Source organism: Homalodisca vitripennis, chromosome X (assembly GCF_021130785.1).
Source record: "Homalodisca vitripennis isolate AUS2020 chromosome X, UT_GWSS_2.1, whole genome shotgun sequence".
Taxonomy (NCBI): Eukaryota; Metazoa; Arthropoda; class Insecta; order Hemiptera; family Cicadellidae; genus Homalodisca; species Homalodisca vitripennis.
In genome coordinates this window covers 73,417,496-73,433,789 of record NC_060215.1, presented here as the reverse complement: position 1 = coordinate 73,433,789, position 16,294 = coordinate 73,417,496, and the positions used below count along the sequence as shown (strand labels likewise).

General features: G+C 30.9%; 1 protein-coding gene across 2 annotated transcripts in view; it reads right to left on the bottom strand.

The window, feature by feature from the left end:
* LOC124369209 (PAX-interacting protein 1) overlaps positions 1-16,294 on the bottom strand; it is a 121,101-nt gene that overhangs the window by 101,678 nt on the left and 3,129 nt on the right. For both annotated transcript variants that reach the window (XM_046827046.1, XM_046827047.1), the window contains exons 2-4: positions 8,270-8,454; positions 7,311-7,488; positions 2,185-2,335 (exon numbers count right to left, since the gene is read on the bottom strand). In XM_046827046.1, coding sequence (XP_046683002.1) covers positions 2,185-2,335; positions 7,311-7,488; positions 8,270-8,454 — 514 coding nt within the window. The remainder of the gene's footprint in view (positions 1-2,184; positions 2,336-7,310; positions 7,489-8,269; positions 8,455-16,294) is intronic.

Genomic DNA, 16,294 nt, shown 5'->3' with positions numbered 1-16,294 from the left:
TATATCAAACAGAATAAAGGGGAGATTTGATACAGTACAAGGTAAAAAAAGTGCTACAGCAACAGGCAAGATTTGAACCTGTGCTATCTCTAACTACAACATTAGCTTAAAAAAATCAGATCCTTTGCATTATGTCTCCGCATTTTCGTAACTATTATATACTTATTCTAAACGCATTGTACACACTTACAGTGCATCTAAATTGTCATAAACGATCCATTTCTAGTAGCCTGGCCTATTTTGACAAGGTAAAATAATTTAGAAACATCATATCAATCTCTATTGATAAGCGCTTAGGCTGATGTCAGCAACGCCTCTGGTCATCAGCGACAAATGAAAAATATCCCTCCAGATAGTACCTATCAGTAAAATATCAAAATTCTAGAGTCTGAATTTTCCTTTTGAAAAAAATAAGAAGTAATGTGAATGTGGCAATAATGCATTAACAAAAAAAGTATGTTTGTTTGAGTGAATGGTGTGGTGTGTTGTTGGTGTTGATCTGCTACATGTAGAACAGAGTACTATAACGAATTGCATAAAATCACATAAAATAGATTGCATAGAAAATGTTTTGAAAGTGCAGGAATATTCTGAAAAAGAACAAAGAAATTTTTATTTTCATAGAAGTTTTTAAGAGTTTAATCCTTTACATACCAAATAAACGTGTACCAATTTTTCATTAACAGCAAATTACAAAAATACCACAATTACTTTTGTCAAAAGTTATTTTTTATATTGTTATCTTTACTTAAAAAATTTTTTAAAAAATGTTTGTTCAAATTAGTAGTATATTACTGGAAATAGATAAAATGTTGTATACAAATTATATGAAACTTAAATGTTTGTATATTGTCAATAACTGTAGTGGAATCAGCATCAGAGTTTTCACAGTAAAATGATGTTGTTTGATATGCAAATGCTACAATAAGATAACAGATATATTTGATTTTGCTTTTCTAGAAAACACAAAAGTGTGCACATGTGTGTGCTGCAAGACAACAGCCTCTCTGATATACATTCTCTCTGTTGTCAGATTATAAAGAGTTTTCTGCCAACAGAAAACATGCCCTTGCTTGTATTTGGAGAAACATATAAGGTAACATATCAATCAGCTGATGTTACGGATTGACACCAGAGATACATTTCTATAGTTATATACAATTGTGAGGATATTTATATTCAGAGAATTTATATACAAGTGGGATGTATGTTCTGAGTATGGAAGAAAGTTTTTCTACCTGGAATCCCCTTGATTCCATCCGCCTATCACTTTCAATTTAAATGGCTGCAGTTTCCTATTAAGGCATGTTTCATCATGACAATTCACAAAGCTCAATATTATTCTGTAACAGTGTCAGGAGTTTATTTAAAAATGGAATTTTTCTCCCATGGCAATTTGTATGTGGCCTGTTCACGTGTACAGTAAGCTATTCTGGCAGCCTGATAGTAATTTTTTTTTAGGAAATCTTTGTTTATCATGTGATTTTATAAAAGACTGTGTTTATTGTCCAGCAATTCACTATCAGAAGTCTCGTGTTTCTGTCCTACATGCATTTATTATTTTAAATCCTTAAACCGAAAAAGTAATTGTCACAAACATAATTTGTGCACTATATTACAGTAGTATACACAGGTAGTTTCAGCTAGTATGCATATAAAATTAAAGATAAACAGTGTAAGTATTGATAATAGTTCTAACAACTTTTCAAAATTTGCAACCCCTTACCACAATCTAAACTAATAATGGCCAAATAAAATGTAATGAATACAAATCAGTGTCAAAATAGTGACCTAGGCACCCTTAAACCATGCATTTTTCACATTAGAAATTTTAAGCTATTGAAAAGGATTTCTGGTGTGAGTAAGAAGTACATCATACTTTAACTAAATACCAGTAGATTGCAAAGCAGGTACATACCAAATGTGACTCAGCTGTTACAAATATTCACCAATTAATTTATTAGGTTGGAGTTGAAAAATTAATGCAGAGATAATACCATTTAACAGATCACTCTATCCAAATACCAAACACAAAAGAATTTAAACGTCTTTAATTATATAGACCATATTTTTAAATTTTAATACGATGGATGCCTTCATTATTTTGAGGGATTGTCATGCACTCCTCAAATAATTGTAATATGTAATAACACAACACAGGATTTACACTTTAACTCAACAAACCTGTTTTCAGCTGAGGTTTCTCAATGATGAGAAGACGAGGGTGGTATAATATTTCTGCGCACATGCTAAATGTACGCACTGAGTCAAAGAGCCAATCTGGAGTCACCACATGAATGATGTCTGAGCACTTCAGTGCTTGTTCATATTTATGCTGAAAACATCAATAAATCAACTTAGTTCAGAATAACATTATCATCAACCGGAAACTAACCACCTAAGAGGTCTGTAGTAGTCTATAGAGAGCAGAAGAGTTTAAAAAGGTCAATAGCAAAAGATACACTGTAAACCAGAACACATTTTGGCACAATGCAGGATAACAGCATTTTAGTACAATTTTATACTTGTCCTGCTTTGTATAGTCATAAAAAATAATATCAATGAAAATACAGGATATTCTACACCCGTAAAATCTATATACAATTACAACTGCTTCCTGTTGGAGCTTTAGGCATCCAAAGTTGGCCTCCAGCCATAATTTTACTGCTTTGTCAATAACCACTCTACCAACAAGGTGTTTTCAAATTCAGTCTCAATCTTCACAATAATACTATCATTATATAGAAAACTAGAAAATCAAATTTTAGAAATGATTCTATGAAAAGTAGTTTTTCACTTTAACATGAGCTTATTCTTTTCGAATTTGACAGTAACCATCAAAATCAGCTTAAAACATATATTACAGGTTTGTTTTAGTCAGAATCAAATTTAGCACAACTGTACATTTCAAATTTCTCATGTTTTGTATTTTCAAATTTTGCACATATACACTACAGATTTCAAAATTTATAATATTTGGATAATTATATTGGCTGATGTAATGAAGAGCGATTTTCTGAGGCTAACTTTGGAAAACACATGCTGACCCATGTTTATAAAATAAGGCTAGTTTTGAATCCTAGAATTACATTACTGAGTGGTTTTATATAGATTCAACCCTTAGCTTGGCTATTCGACTGACCACTCATTGCTCTAAGACAGCTCAGAATAACTACAACAAGAGTTATCCTCGCCATTCGAATGGCCAGTGTCACTGCCCACGCTTGTTCTCAGCATCAGACCGGCATTCATAATGGCAGCCTTCCTCCACCAACTTGGAATTATTTTTACTACAACCTGGAATGTTGACATGTAGGATTCTGAATTTAAATAATTAAAAATCAATTACTTTAAAATAATTGTTTTATTGCTACATATATAGACATAATAAATGGAATTATAATATACTTTTGGTTTACATTTGAAAGCAGAATTAGACACTTATTGTAAAATGAAAGAAATTGTTTACACTTTATATATGCAATCACTGTGGCGGACTTTTGTTTGCATTGTTCTTTTAGCTTTTTGCTTGGTATTTCTCAAAACACTTGCTAATAGGGAGTCCTGGATTTTTGGAGCATATTTTGCAAAAGAAATTAGTTCATTTTCTTTGCATCCCTGGTGTCCCTATCACTGTAAACAGAGTAGTCCTTAGTTTTGCCAGTCTATAGAGGATAGAGAAAATGTCATTTGCAGTTAAGTCTTCTGTTATCTACATTGTTAGATGGTCTTCCTCTTTCTTCACATTTCATATTTCCCTGACATTTTGTCGAACTTAATGTTGTTGGTCTTGATTGGCATTGTAAAGTACAAACAAGTTGACGACTGTTAATAAACTGTATGATAACTAACACAATAACAAGTAAACTAGGTTAATCACAATATTTATGACACAACATATTTTAACACATACAATGATTATGAAATGTCAACAACTCTGCAACTTCTGCTACCACCTGTTTATTTCTAGTATTTGTCAAGTCAAAGACGGTTAAAGTAAGGAAACAGATTTTTCATTTAGTTCAATTTTTACTCGATAGGTTTCAGCACTTTACAACCATCCTAACACAAAGACAATATTTCTAGATTCAGAACATATTTCTTGGCCACTGGCCATCCAACCTATGAAGGAATTCTATGTTGGCCATATCAGTGCCAAGGACAACTAAAGAGAAAACTAATACGCCTTGATGCTCAGATGAATGTTGCCCATCAGACTGGCCATGCGCTCATAGAGGTTATACTATAAATACTATCCGATCATAAAGTATTAAAAAAACCAGAGATTAATAACAGACATTTACATGAAAAAGTCGTTTGTAAATATTACGGTATATAACATGGTGTGTACATACTAACTCGCTTAGTAGTGCATATATTAAAATATATGTTTTAGTGCACATATATGTTTTCCTGATCCTAATTTAACCCTTTCCGAGCCAATGACGTTACTAGACGTCATGCCTAAACTAGCGCTAAAAGCCACTGACGCAAAATCAATTTTTTTTATATATTATTTAAAAGTATTTCTGGGTAACAAAATTAGTAAAAACTGTTAAATAAGATTTATTTAAACAAGGGACAACCGTTTGTGTCTATTTTGAAGGTCACGGCTCTTGTTCGAGCGACAAAATGGCGGGCGGCCGGATGTTCATAGTCTCCCGCAGAGCCAACGACGTCTACTGACGCGCGCTCAGTCTGCCTGTAGCCTTCCGTGAGGTAGATGTTTATTCGCCCCTTCCATTTTCGATCCGCGTATTTATCTTTTCAATTTTGATGTCAATCAATATTTTTAATCAATGTACAGTCTAGTTTATGTATTATTATCGTGATATAGGGCTTTATTGTGCACAAGACGTGTGCGTCGAAGCCTGCCTTGCATCCTGACCTGTGTTTTGAGCAGTACCACACACAACAAACCTACGCCTAAGGATCACATATATGTAGCTCATTTTCAATAAGTATCATTTATAAGTTTTCTCATGTTATAATATTGTAAAATGTAGTGTGTTCTTTATTTTATACTTGGAAAATTGTAACATTTTGTAGTTTCATTGCTTTCATTTAATTTGTATATATAAATTTTTACTGTATTCTTTATATTTTCTATAAATAAAAATTACTATATGCTTGTTTTTTTGTAAAATATTACAATAATTGTGTTCAACTATTGTTAATTTTATATATGAACACATAGAATGTCAAAATTAAATTTTTTCAGTGAAATTATGATTTTATCATTTTTTGGCTGTAAATTAACAATAAAGAGTGAAATAAAAAATATTTTGTCGTTTTTCTTACCTCTTACGTTATAAGAATTATAAAAAAAAGTTGGTTTTGGTATGAGGGAATTTTTTTATTTTTAAGGTGTATGGCTCTTAGGAGTAGTTTTGGTTATTTATTTGTGGCTCGCTAAGGGTTAATATTTTAGCATAAATGTAAATTGAACTAAGTCTACTGTATTAAACTTCATTTATACTATTAGTTAAGATGGTTATATTTCTTTTAATACATTATTAAATTGTACTGTCTCATAAATTGAATGTTGCTAGGTTCCTGATGTAACTGGTCACTGGTCAATAATAGGTCACTGGTGTAACAACAATGGTAACTTATTGGTTAAATAAACTTGAGCTGCAAATCCTTGAAGTAGGGCTATTACTTTTTGGGACTACTTGACAGCTAGATCATAAGGCAGTGTAATTTAATCATTATTATTTTTCTTATCATTTTGAACTACCTTCATTCAGATAACTCTTATACAGCCATAACCGATTTTTTTGTACCCGCTGAACATTTTTAATGTATTAGCTTTTGCTGGCAGAGGATTAATGTCAATAACTCAATAGATACAGTACAATATGATAACTTTATATGGACAGAGCCGATCTCATGTGTCTCTGCTGAAGATGTGTAATAGTATCCGCTTTGGCTACTGGAGAATTTACATAAATAACTCTATAGATACAGTACAATACAATAACTATATAGATAGAGCTAATTTAGTGTGTCTCTATTTAAGATATTTAATGTATTACCTTGGTACCTAGATACAGTACAAAACAATATTTTTACATGGACAAAGCTGATGTTATGTGACTCTGCTGATGATATATTTTAATGTATTGGCTGCCAGAGGATTATATGTCAATAACTCACCAGATACAGTACATGATTTTAACTTGACATTGGTGTAAATCTAAATTAAACTGGAATTGACATTTACATTATTTACACGCAAAAGTATTTAGAGTTGTTTTTATATTTAGATTAATGCATATTATGCCTTTTTCTATTCTAATTTTTAAGACATGGCGTGACTCATAGGGGAAACAGCAAAAACTCGAAAAATATTCATCTGGCAAAAAAAATAATTGAGAATTTTAAAGAATGTCTGTAATTGTGATCCATGTGTGCCATTACTTAAATAATTTCAAATTATACAATTCCCTAGTATGTACCGTATATTAATTGTTTGTTATTCCAAGTGCAATAGAAATTGAACAGCTTTTTTATAAAAATGTAAGATGTATATAGGCACCATACAAGAAATATATATTTGCTAAATCGTTAGTAAGATTACATCAAATTTAAAATGTCCTCATGTTTTTAAGAATGCAACAATTTACCAGAAAGAGCATGGGATGTAACAGTCAGTAAATTGAAAGCTACCATAGGAAAATGGCTTTTTACCCTGTTTATATTACCTGACCTGAGATACCAGATCAGTAATGTTTTAAACCCATTCTTATTTCTAGGATTTTACTTAATATATAGTTATTTATTTATTTGTTATAGCTACTGTATCTATTTAATTTAGAATATTATACAATCTTTTCATTATATTATACAAACAAATAGATTTGAAAAGATTACTTTAACTGTATACAAAATACATATAGAGTGACACAGGTATCCTTTAACTTTGTCTATTGCGTAATCAATATTTGTGCCTAATGACAATGACAATAAAAAAACATCTTAGATCTGTATATAGCCAGATATTCTGTGTTTCTTCAGAACTTATTTCATGTATCAGCTTTAACAGACAAAAGATTATATGTCAATAATTTACCTCTTTAGGTCTAGTACACAAAGTTAATCTTCTTTACATGGACAGAGCCAATGTTGTCTGCATCCACTGAATATGTTTAGTGTATTGTATATCAACTTTGGCTAACACACAGTTAATAAGTTATATACAGTTTATATTAAGATTGCAGTAGTTATCAAAAGACTAATTTTCCAATTATTAACCTAATATGGAAAAATAATTACTACTTTAATTTAACAACTGATTTTATATTTACCCCTTCAGGTTTTGATACAATCAAGTGAGTTGTAGATTTTGTAAACGTAGAGTTGTAAGAACCTCCATAATATCTGAGCATTGCCCAAAGTTTTTTACAATCTTCTTGTGATAACTTGGAAAAACTGGCGACGACTCCTGTGAACAGCAGTCTTTCACCACCCCTGAACGCTGATGTACTGTTGATCTGTTAAGGCAAAACTCAGAAAATCTCTTTACTATGAGACTAAGGGGCACCAAATCTTAGAAGTATTTTTAAGTAAAATTAGTTTCTTTTGATATTGAAGTGAACCCAAAAATATGGCTTAAAGACAAGAGTAATAGTAAGATACAAATTTTGATAGTCAAGTATTGAAACTCTAGTTTAGCATAAAAATGGCACTTAAGTTAATTCATGTTAAATATATTACTCTTTTGACATACAACTTGTTCTGTTGTCAACTTTGACTTTGGGTTCATCTCCATTCATTGATGTTTTTGACAGAGGAAGAGAATTAATTTCAATTTTTAAATGTTATGTTCTGGTTTTGTAACATAAAACAATGGCAAATATCCCAAAAACTGTTATCCTTAGAATTCATCCACTATCAATAATATAGGCCACACTTGAAAAAGGAACAGTTGTCTGTAGGTTTCAAAAATATTTTGTGTTCTAAAGGGTATTCAACATATAACAAATGTTATTAAAATCAAAGAATATAAAACAATTATACAATACAATTTACAACTAGCATAAGTACTTTATAAAATACAATTTAATTCAATGGTAAACTGTGGCTTAGTTTCTTTGAAACAGAATCATAAAAACCCATGACACAAATAACTTATACAAATAGAAAACCTCTACATTTTTTAGTCAAATTAATTGCTACTTTTGATTCACACACCACTGGAAACATTAAATAAGCCAATGGATTAAAAAAAATCAATGTCTTAATACAGTGAAACATTTAAGGATACGGTAAGAGTTTGCCACACTTATGGCTGTAAATGACCCATTCTTGGGACACTGCTGGCACCTCGTAGAGGTCAGTGGCATCACTGATATCTGTGTCTACAGGGTCAGATCCCACAATGCAGTGTGTCACATAGTCAGAGAAATAACTGAATCCCTCTGCACCTCCTTTCTGGAGTATATTTTCTACCTGTAATCAAATCATTGAGATAATTTCAAGCAGATTTGCTTATATCCTGCATAACAAATAGTGCTACTATCTATAGCCTATTTACAGTACTTTTACTATCTTTAACCTATTTACAGTAATTTGAATAAAATATTGTACAGCACCAAACTCTAATATTAAACAGTGTATTAATTATTTACAAACTTGAAATAGGTTTAACAATACAAAATATATATAAAAATATACTTCAGATTATTTGTTCTTGCCATAAGAGCAACTAATATACTAATACAAGTATTTCAAAGAGAGGTAAAATAACTTTTTCCTAAAGCTTTACAATTTTATTTTCTTACTAAACGGTTTTTAAGCAAATTTATTAAAACAAAATATTTTCATTATTGAGCTCCTAAATAGTTAAAAGCAACATATTTATTTAGGTAAATATTGGTTCTGGAGGCTAAAGCATTATAAAACTTCAGACTGTTTTTAGATAAATATTATTGAAAAAATAATAAGTGTTACAGGACAAATATTTTGTGTTGCTATGAAAGCGGTGCTGATACGCCATGGCTGACACACATACAAACAAATAGGAATATTGTATGATTCTAAACGAGTTGTGCGTAAAGAAACTGAATGTATTTTTGGGTGTGCACAAGGAAGTTTTCCAAGTGGTCAATATTTCGACCAGTGAGCGTTAAGGGAATTAAACATAATTTAGGCAACCTATAAAGGGTTAAGAATTTTAAGAAGCTGTACAACAGGACTATCTCTAAAGCAAACAAATTTGTAAACGATTCACTCATAATAATCTTAACTGTAAGTGAATTCCCAGATTGCCTAAAATATTATAAAGTTACACCTATTTTTAAAAAGGCCTATAAGAAATATCCGAGAAATATAGATGTATTACTATTGTACCAACACTTGGTAAAATAATAGAAACCTGAATGTTTAAGCAATTATACAAATATTTTATGGAAAACCATTTACTTTACAAAAACCAATTTGGATTTAGGCCAAATCACTCTACTGCTAAGGCTATAGAATGTCTAGTAAATTCAATTCTAAGGAGTCTAGAAGACAAACAGGTAATTGGTTCTACCCTTATAGTACCTAACAAAGGCTTTTCATATTGTTACTCACTCTATTCCTTTTGAAAAACTTCATTTCTATGGTGTAAGAAACAAAGAATTAAAGTTGATTCAAAGTTACCTAACAAATAGAATGCAACAATGGTTACTGTAAACAATGTTTCGTCACAGTATCAGAAGATGGTAGTATGTGCTCCCCAAGGTTCTGAACTTGGTCCTTATTTGTTTTTAGTCTTTATTAATGATTTTCATGTTAATGTTTCATCCATGTCTTTACTTTATGCAGACGATACAACTCTTTGTTCTAATGTGAATGTGTGGCAACTTAATGTACAATTAGCTAATGCTCTTCAACAAGCTAAAGATTGGTATTCAGCAGATAACCTTATTATAAATTAAAATAAGACTCAAAACACAATTTTATATGCAATAATAATTTAGATTTAGACGATAACTACATTAAAACTGTTAAGCTCTTTGGGGATTGTACTTGACAGTAAACTTAGTTGGAGGCCACATGTGGAAGCTGTCTGTAAAAAACTTTCTAGAGTAATCTTTCTCCTACGTAAAATTAAGTAGTGTGTTAATTTTGAATTATTGTTAATGACCCACTTCGAATTGTTCCATATACACCTTTGTTATGGTACCCATCTATGGGGCAACTCTAGTGCCTCCAAAAAAGTGTTTGTGTGGGAGAAAAAAGGCAATCAGGTTAATGGCAGATCTATCTAATCAAGAGTCCTCCAGTCTTTTTGTAAATTTTAAAATAATGACTCTTGCTTGTATTTACATATATCAGAATTTAATGTATGTTAGAGAAAATATCAACACCTTTATCTCTCATGAGTTAGTATATGATTACAAACACTAGGTTTCAATATAATCTTGTAGCACCTCAAGTAAGACTAACTCGGACCTACAATAGTTGCAATTCTCAACAAATTAGATTATTCAACAAACTACCATTAGCTATAAGAGAACTACCAATTAATAAGTTTAAACGAAGGATTTCAAGTTGGCTTAAGACAAAAGCTTTTTACTCTATTGACGAGAACATTAAGTGCAACATGTTTGATCTGTTACAAAATACATCTGGTTAATGCACAACTGTTATATAAATATATAACTAAATGAAGGGTATAAATTAGTTTTTATGTCAAATGATTTTTCATGACGAAACCTATTGTAACTGAACATGTTGTTTAACCCTTTGAGTGCCGCAGCGTTTTGCTATATGGTATGCATAAAATGCCGAGTCAAAATGCTTGATTTTGCAAGGGTCTGGTTAAAAATTAATAAACAAAATTATTTATTGGTATAATGTCCTGGGTATTTATTTGTTTTCTACATAAATATATTTTCTTTATAAATGTAATACATTCATTAGACATCTAACGATTTTATACCAATAAAAAAAGTTAACAAAAATTGTATGAACAAAAACATTTTGTTTTTATTTTGACACAACATTGTGTTATTGAAATATTTTATTTTTTCTTTTTCAGTTATGCTATCTTATACTCCATTTAATTCTTTAAAAAAATACATATACAAACTTTTTTTATACTTATAAATAAAGTTTGTGGAAAATAAATATGAAAATATGAACCGCTACTAAACTAGAAAGTTTCTCGTTTATAGACAGTGTCTCAAGACTTGGATAGTATTTCCATTGTTTATAAATTGCCTTTTTTTTGTCTGTTTATAAATTGCCTATAAATTGTTGTCTAAGTAATAACAAAGGCTTTCATCTCATCAGTAGTCATTGGCAACCATTCCCTAACTCTTAAGTGATCTTTCATTGAGTCCGAATTTTTTTGAATGAACTGGTTTGCGTACCTGTTTATTTCTCTTGTCAGACTACTAAACAATAATTCAGTAGATAATATAATATAAAAATAATATAATATAAATATAAAAATAAACAACAGGGTTAGATTCAGGACGAGGCATATGTTTTGGTCCAGGCAGTTCGTTGTATCCAATTGGAATAAGGGGGAAGTCTTGTCAGGCCCAACTTCAATCCAATCAGAGGAGGATCAAGCAACCGGATGTCAAAAGGCGCCAGCTCATCATCATTGTTTGTCATGTCTGGGTCATCAATGTCACGGGAACTATGGTCACTATAAATAGGACTTCTTTGTTATAGGCCTATGCCTAATTTCAACCTTTTCTGATTACCTTGTAATTCAGGATGTGTTCTCTTATTAGGCTTTTTAAGTGTAGATGTAAACATTAGGCCTACATTGGTATTAGACAAATCTGATTCATTATCAGATGATGGACAGTAATCTATGTCAGCATCAGTATCGTGTAATTCTGAGGAAGAATCTTCAAAAACGTCAAGATCACTCTCACTGTCTGAATATTGGTCATTTGTATCTTGGTCACCCTCGCCTAACCCTAATCTAACACTCTGTGTATTGTCTACACTGCTAATGCTTGAATCTAATGCCTGCAATACTAGGTCTTCATTGTCAGCAATGTTTTTACGACTCATTGTTTATAAATATCACTGAACAAACATAAAAAGTATACAAATGTATTTAGTAAAGTACTAGCTGCTTATGATCATTGTAACTCACGGTCAAGTAATTGTTCTACTTACACACAGACTAGAACAACATACAAATACAAAATAATATGAAGATACTAACAATACAAACCCTTTTACACTTAAAAATTTTAAATATTTACAATCATTTGTGAAATAAACCTCAGCGCAAACAAAACATGTGACGGCTCGTCCGTTTCTAAACTCGACTGACTCGCTTTCTTTAAAACCGCTGTAAAAATCAGAATCTATCCAGAATGCAACAAAACTTTCATAAAAAGTTACGTTGAAGCCTTTTAAATCATATGTATAGTCATTGAGCCAATTTAGATAAATACTATATAAAATATAAGCGTTACTGCAGAAATCGCAAATAGCGATTCTGGCATTTCTTGCATATAATGCAGGATCGCAAATAGCGATGCTCCGGCACTCAAAAGGGTTAATAGCCAATAAAGATCTTGAATCTTAATAATTTTGGTACGACTTAACCTGTTGATGAGTGCCGCAAAACATAACCAAATGAGTGCGCACGGCATTTGCCATTTGGTCCCATATGAGGGAGCACGGCATTTTCCGTTGCAGACTAATGACTGTCAGTTCGTTCTCACTGACTTACTGTGATGTCTAGCGGAGATTTTTGGAACTTTTCAGTCGTTCCTAATAGTGTCGCTGTACAGTGTTGCTAGTCCTATATCGTGGTGGCACCTGGTGATAACTTTTAAAACTATTTTACGGAGGCGGGACACAAGACCCGCTACGCCTCCAAGGTCGCCATTTTATAAGGCCACTCCCCCAGAATGACTCAAAGAAGCGTAAACTACTCAGGCAGTGCTATGTGTGTAAACACACCACTCGAACTGGACAAAGAAGAAAAGAAACCAGCTATGAATGTTCAACATGTGAGGTCGCCCTTTGTATATATACTTGTTTTGAGCAGTATCATACACTAGGAAAGTTTTAAAACGAGATGATTGCTTTTAACAATCTACAATGTATATTTATATACACTTAAACTATAATAAACAAGTTTATTAACATTTAAAAGTTTTTTATTTTACTCCCTAAAAGTCTGTCACTGGTCAATGAGGCACTCAGTATGGACCGTCATAGCGGCACGGCAAATGCCGTGCGCACTCGTCAACAGGTTAATTAGCTGTTTAAATATAAACTGATGTTAAAAGTAACTTTTTTTTTTTAATCAAAAATCACAATACTATTTAATTTAATTTTTTATTGAGAGAAGACTTTTTTATATTTTTAGTTTTACTTTCTCACTAAACGGTTTTTAATCAAATCTCTTCACAAAAATATTTTCAATATTGGGGTCCTAAATATTTTAACACCAATAAATTTATTAAGATAAATATTGATTCTGGAGGCTAAAGTATTATATATAACTTCAGACTATTTTTAGATAAGTATTACTAAAATCCCAACTGAACACCAATTGCAGCAGTTTGTGCAAATTTTCACACAATTGGTGCTCCAAACGCAGGTATAAAAAAAGGTATTTCAACTAAAACCATTAGAACGTTAACGCCATATGCTATTAAAAATTTTAGGGAAAGTTTGACTCATGTAGACTGGTCACAGCTACAACGTTTTACTAATGTAGATGCAGCATTTGATTATTTTAACTTTGTCTTGACAAGCACTTTTAATGTGTGCTGTCCTTTTAAAGATATTAAATTAGGCAATAGTGACAATACTAATAGGTTAAGTAGTAAATGGTATACAAAAGAATTGGAAAATATTAGGAAAATAGTAGTTGCATTGTATGATAAGCTTAAGAACAGTAAGGGTACAGTTCATGAACTACAATGTAAAAATGTGTACACAAGAGCAAAAAATCTGTATAGATCTGAAATTAAAAGACAGAAAAAATTATTCAATGAGAAATATATTACCAATTAAAAAAATAAATGTAAAGCTGCTTGGAAAATAATTAATACAGAAAATAAGGTTGAAGAAAAAATCATGAAACTTTTATTGATTCTAGGACTTTTAATAACTTCTTTAAACTTTCACCTTCTAATATAATTAATACTTCTGACCAGCAGAATGATAATAACCTTGCTCTTGAATATTTAGAAAAGTACATAAGAAATAAGGGTGTATTAAAAAATGATTTTAAATGGAAAAATATTGAAAGAAATTATGTTTTATATTGTACATCTAGGTTGAGTACCTCAAAAAGTGAGGATTATTATGATTTTTCCAATGAAATTATGAAAGACATCATTGACATAATATTAGAGCCAGTTACTTATTTATTTAACAAGATGCTAGACCAAGGAACATTTCCTCAAGCATTAAAAGTAACAAAAGTAGTGCCAATTTTTAAAAAAAGGAGATAGGACTGACCCCTCTAGCTATCGACCAATCTCATTAGTTCCTATTCTTAGTAAAATATTTGAGTTTTGTATCAAAGAACAATTGTATAACTTTTTTGTTGTAAATAATCTTTTTTGTCCGGACCAATTTGGTTTTTTCCCATGTTTAAACACAGTAAAAGTGGTTGAAACTGTAACAGAACAGGTTATTCTGAATTTTGAAAACAAAATGATGACATCTACTACCTTAATTGACTTAAGTAAAGCTTTTGATTGTATTCCTCATGACCTGCTTGTAAAAAAGCTACATTTTTATGGCATAAAAAATAATGAATTAAGTTTATTTTCATCATATTTACAAAATAGAAGGCAGATGGTTTCACAAAATAAAGATGTATCTGGTTTCCAAAATGTTTTACAAGGAGTACCACAAGGCTCAGTACTTGGTCCTTTTCTGTTTATAGTAGCAATAAATGATTTTTCATTTAATATGCCTTGTAGGTCTGTTCTATATGCAGATGATACAACTATTTTAAATAGCAATAAACATCTGGAAACTTTAATTTTAGAACAGGAGCAGGCAATGACTGAAGCTATTAAGTGGTTTAAAGCCAACCTTCTGGTGGTAAATAATAGTAAAACAGAAAATTTAATTTTTACTCTTGATGGAAACTGTGTCTTTGATAGTAAGTACACAGAACCTATTAGGCTATTAGGAATATACATGGATAATCGGTTAAATTGGGATGCACATGTAAGTTTTCTTTGTAAAAAATTAGCTAGGGTTACATACCTTATCAGGAAACTAAAGTATAGTATCAGTAGTGAAATGTTAATCACAGCATATTATGCCTTTTTCCATTCCCAGCTCAGATATGGTGTAACACTTTGGGGGAATAGTACTAGTGCTAAAACTGCTTTCATTTGGCAAAAGAAAGTAATTAGAATTATTGCAAATGTTGGCAATAGAGTTTCTTGTGTCCCAATTTTTAAAAAATTTAGAATTATGACCCTTCCATCCCTGTATATTTATTGTACTTTACTTAGTATCAAAGAACAATTAGACAGTTTTATTAGTAGACAAGAAATACACTTCTACTGTACAAGAAAAAAATATACGCTTGAACAGATGAATGTTCGATTGGAGAAAACCAAAGGCACTTTTATCTATATGAAGATTAAACTTTTTAATAAACTTCCTGAAAAAGCATGGAATATGTCCATTAGTAGATTTAAAAGTGTTGTGAGTAATTGGCTTGTTGATAATACATTTTATTCTTTAAATGACTACTTAACCTGTGGTATTAGTACTTGAATTTTTTAATAGTTATGTTTTTGTTAATAGTTATATCTATTGTTATTTATTTATTGTTGTTAAACCTATTTTATTGTAAATTTCTATTTGTTGCATTGTTATCTATTTATTGTTACTTTTTATTTGTTTTATTGTTATATATTTATTGTTTTATTTACTATTTAATTTATTGTATATATAATGTTTTAGATATGTTTTATATTTAACGAGATGCTGCTAAAACCATTTTTACTTTTATTTTCTTTTTAATGACCAAATTGTGGCGTTATTCACATCTACCATGTACATATAACATTTACTTTAACTTACTGTCTAATCATTACACTTGTATTATGGGATTTTAAAGGTGTGATAGGAGTAGGCCTTTTAGATATAAGAAAAAGTGACGTTGTCCATTGCATTGTCAAGTGCTTAAAGACAATAAAGATTTCTTGATTCTTGAATGATATTAATAAGTGTTATAGGGCAAATATTTTTTGTTGCTATGAAAGCGGTGCTGATACACCATGGCTTGACACACATAGGCTACAAACAAAAAGGAAAGGCACGCTTCTAAACGTCT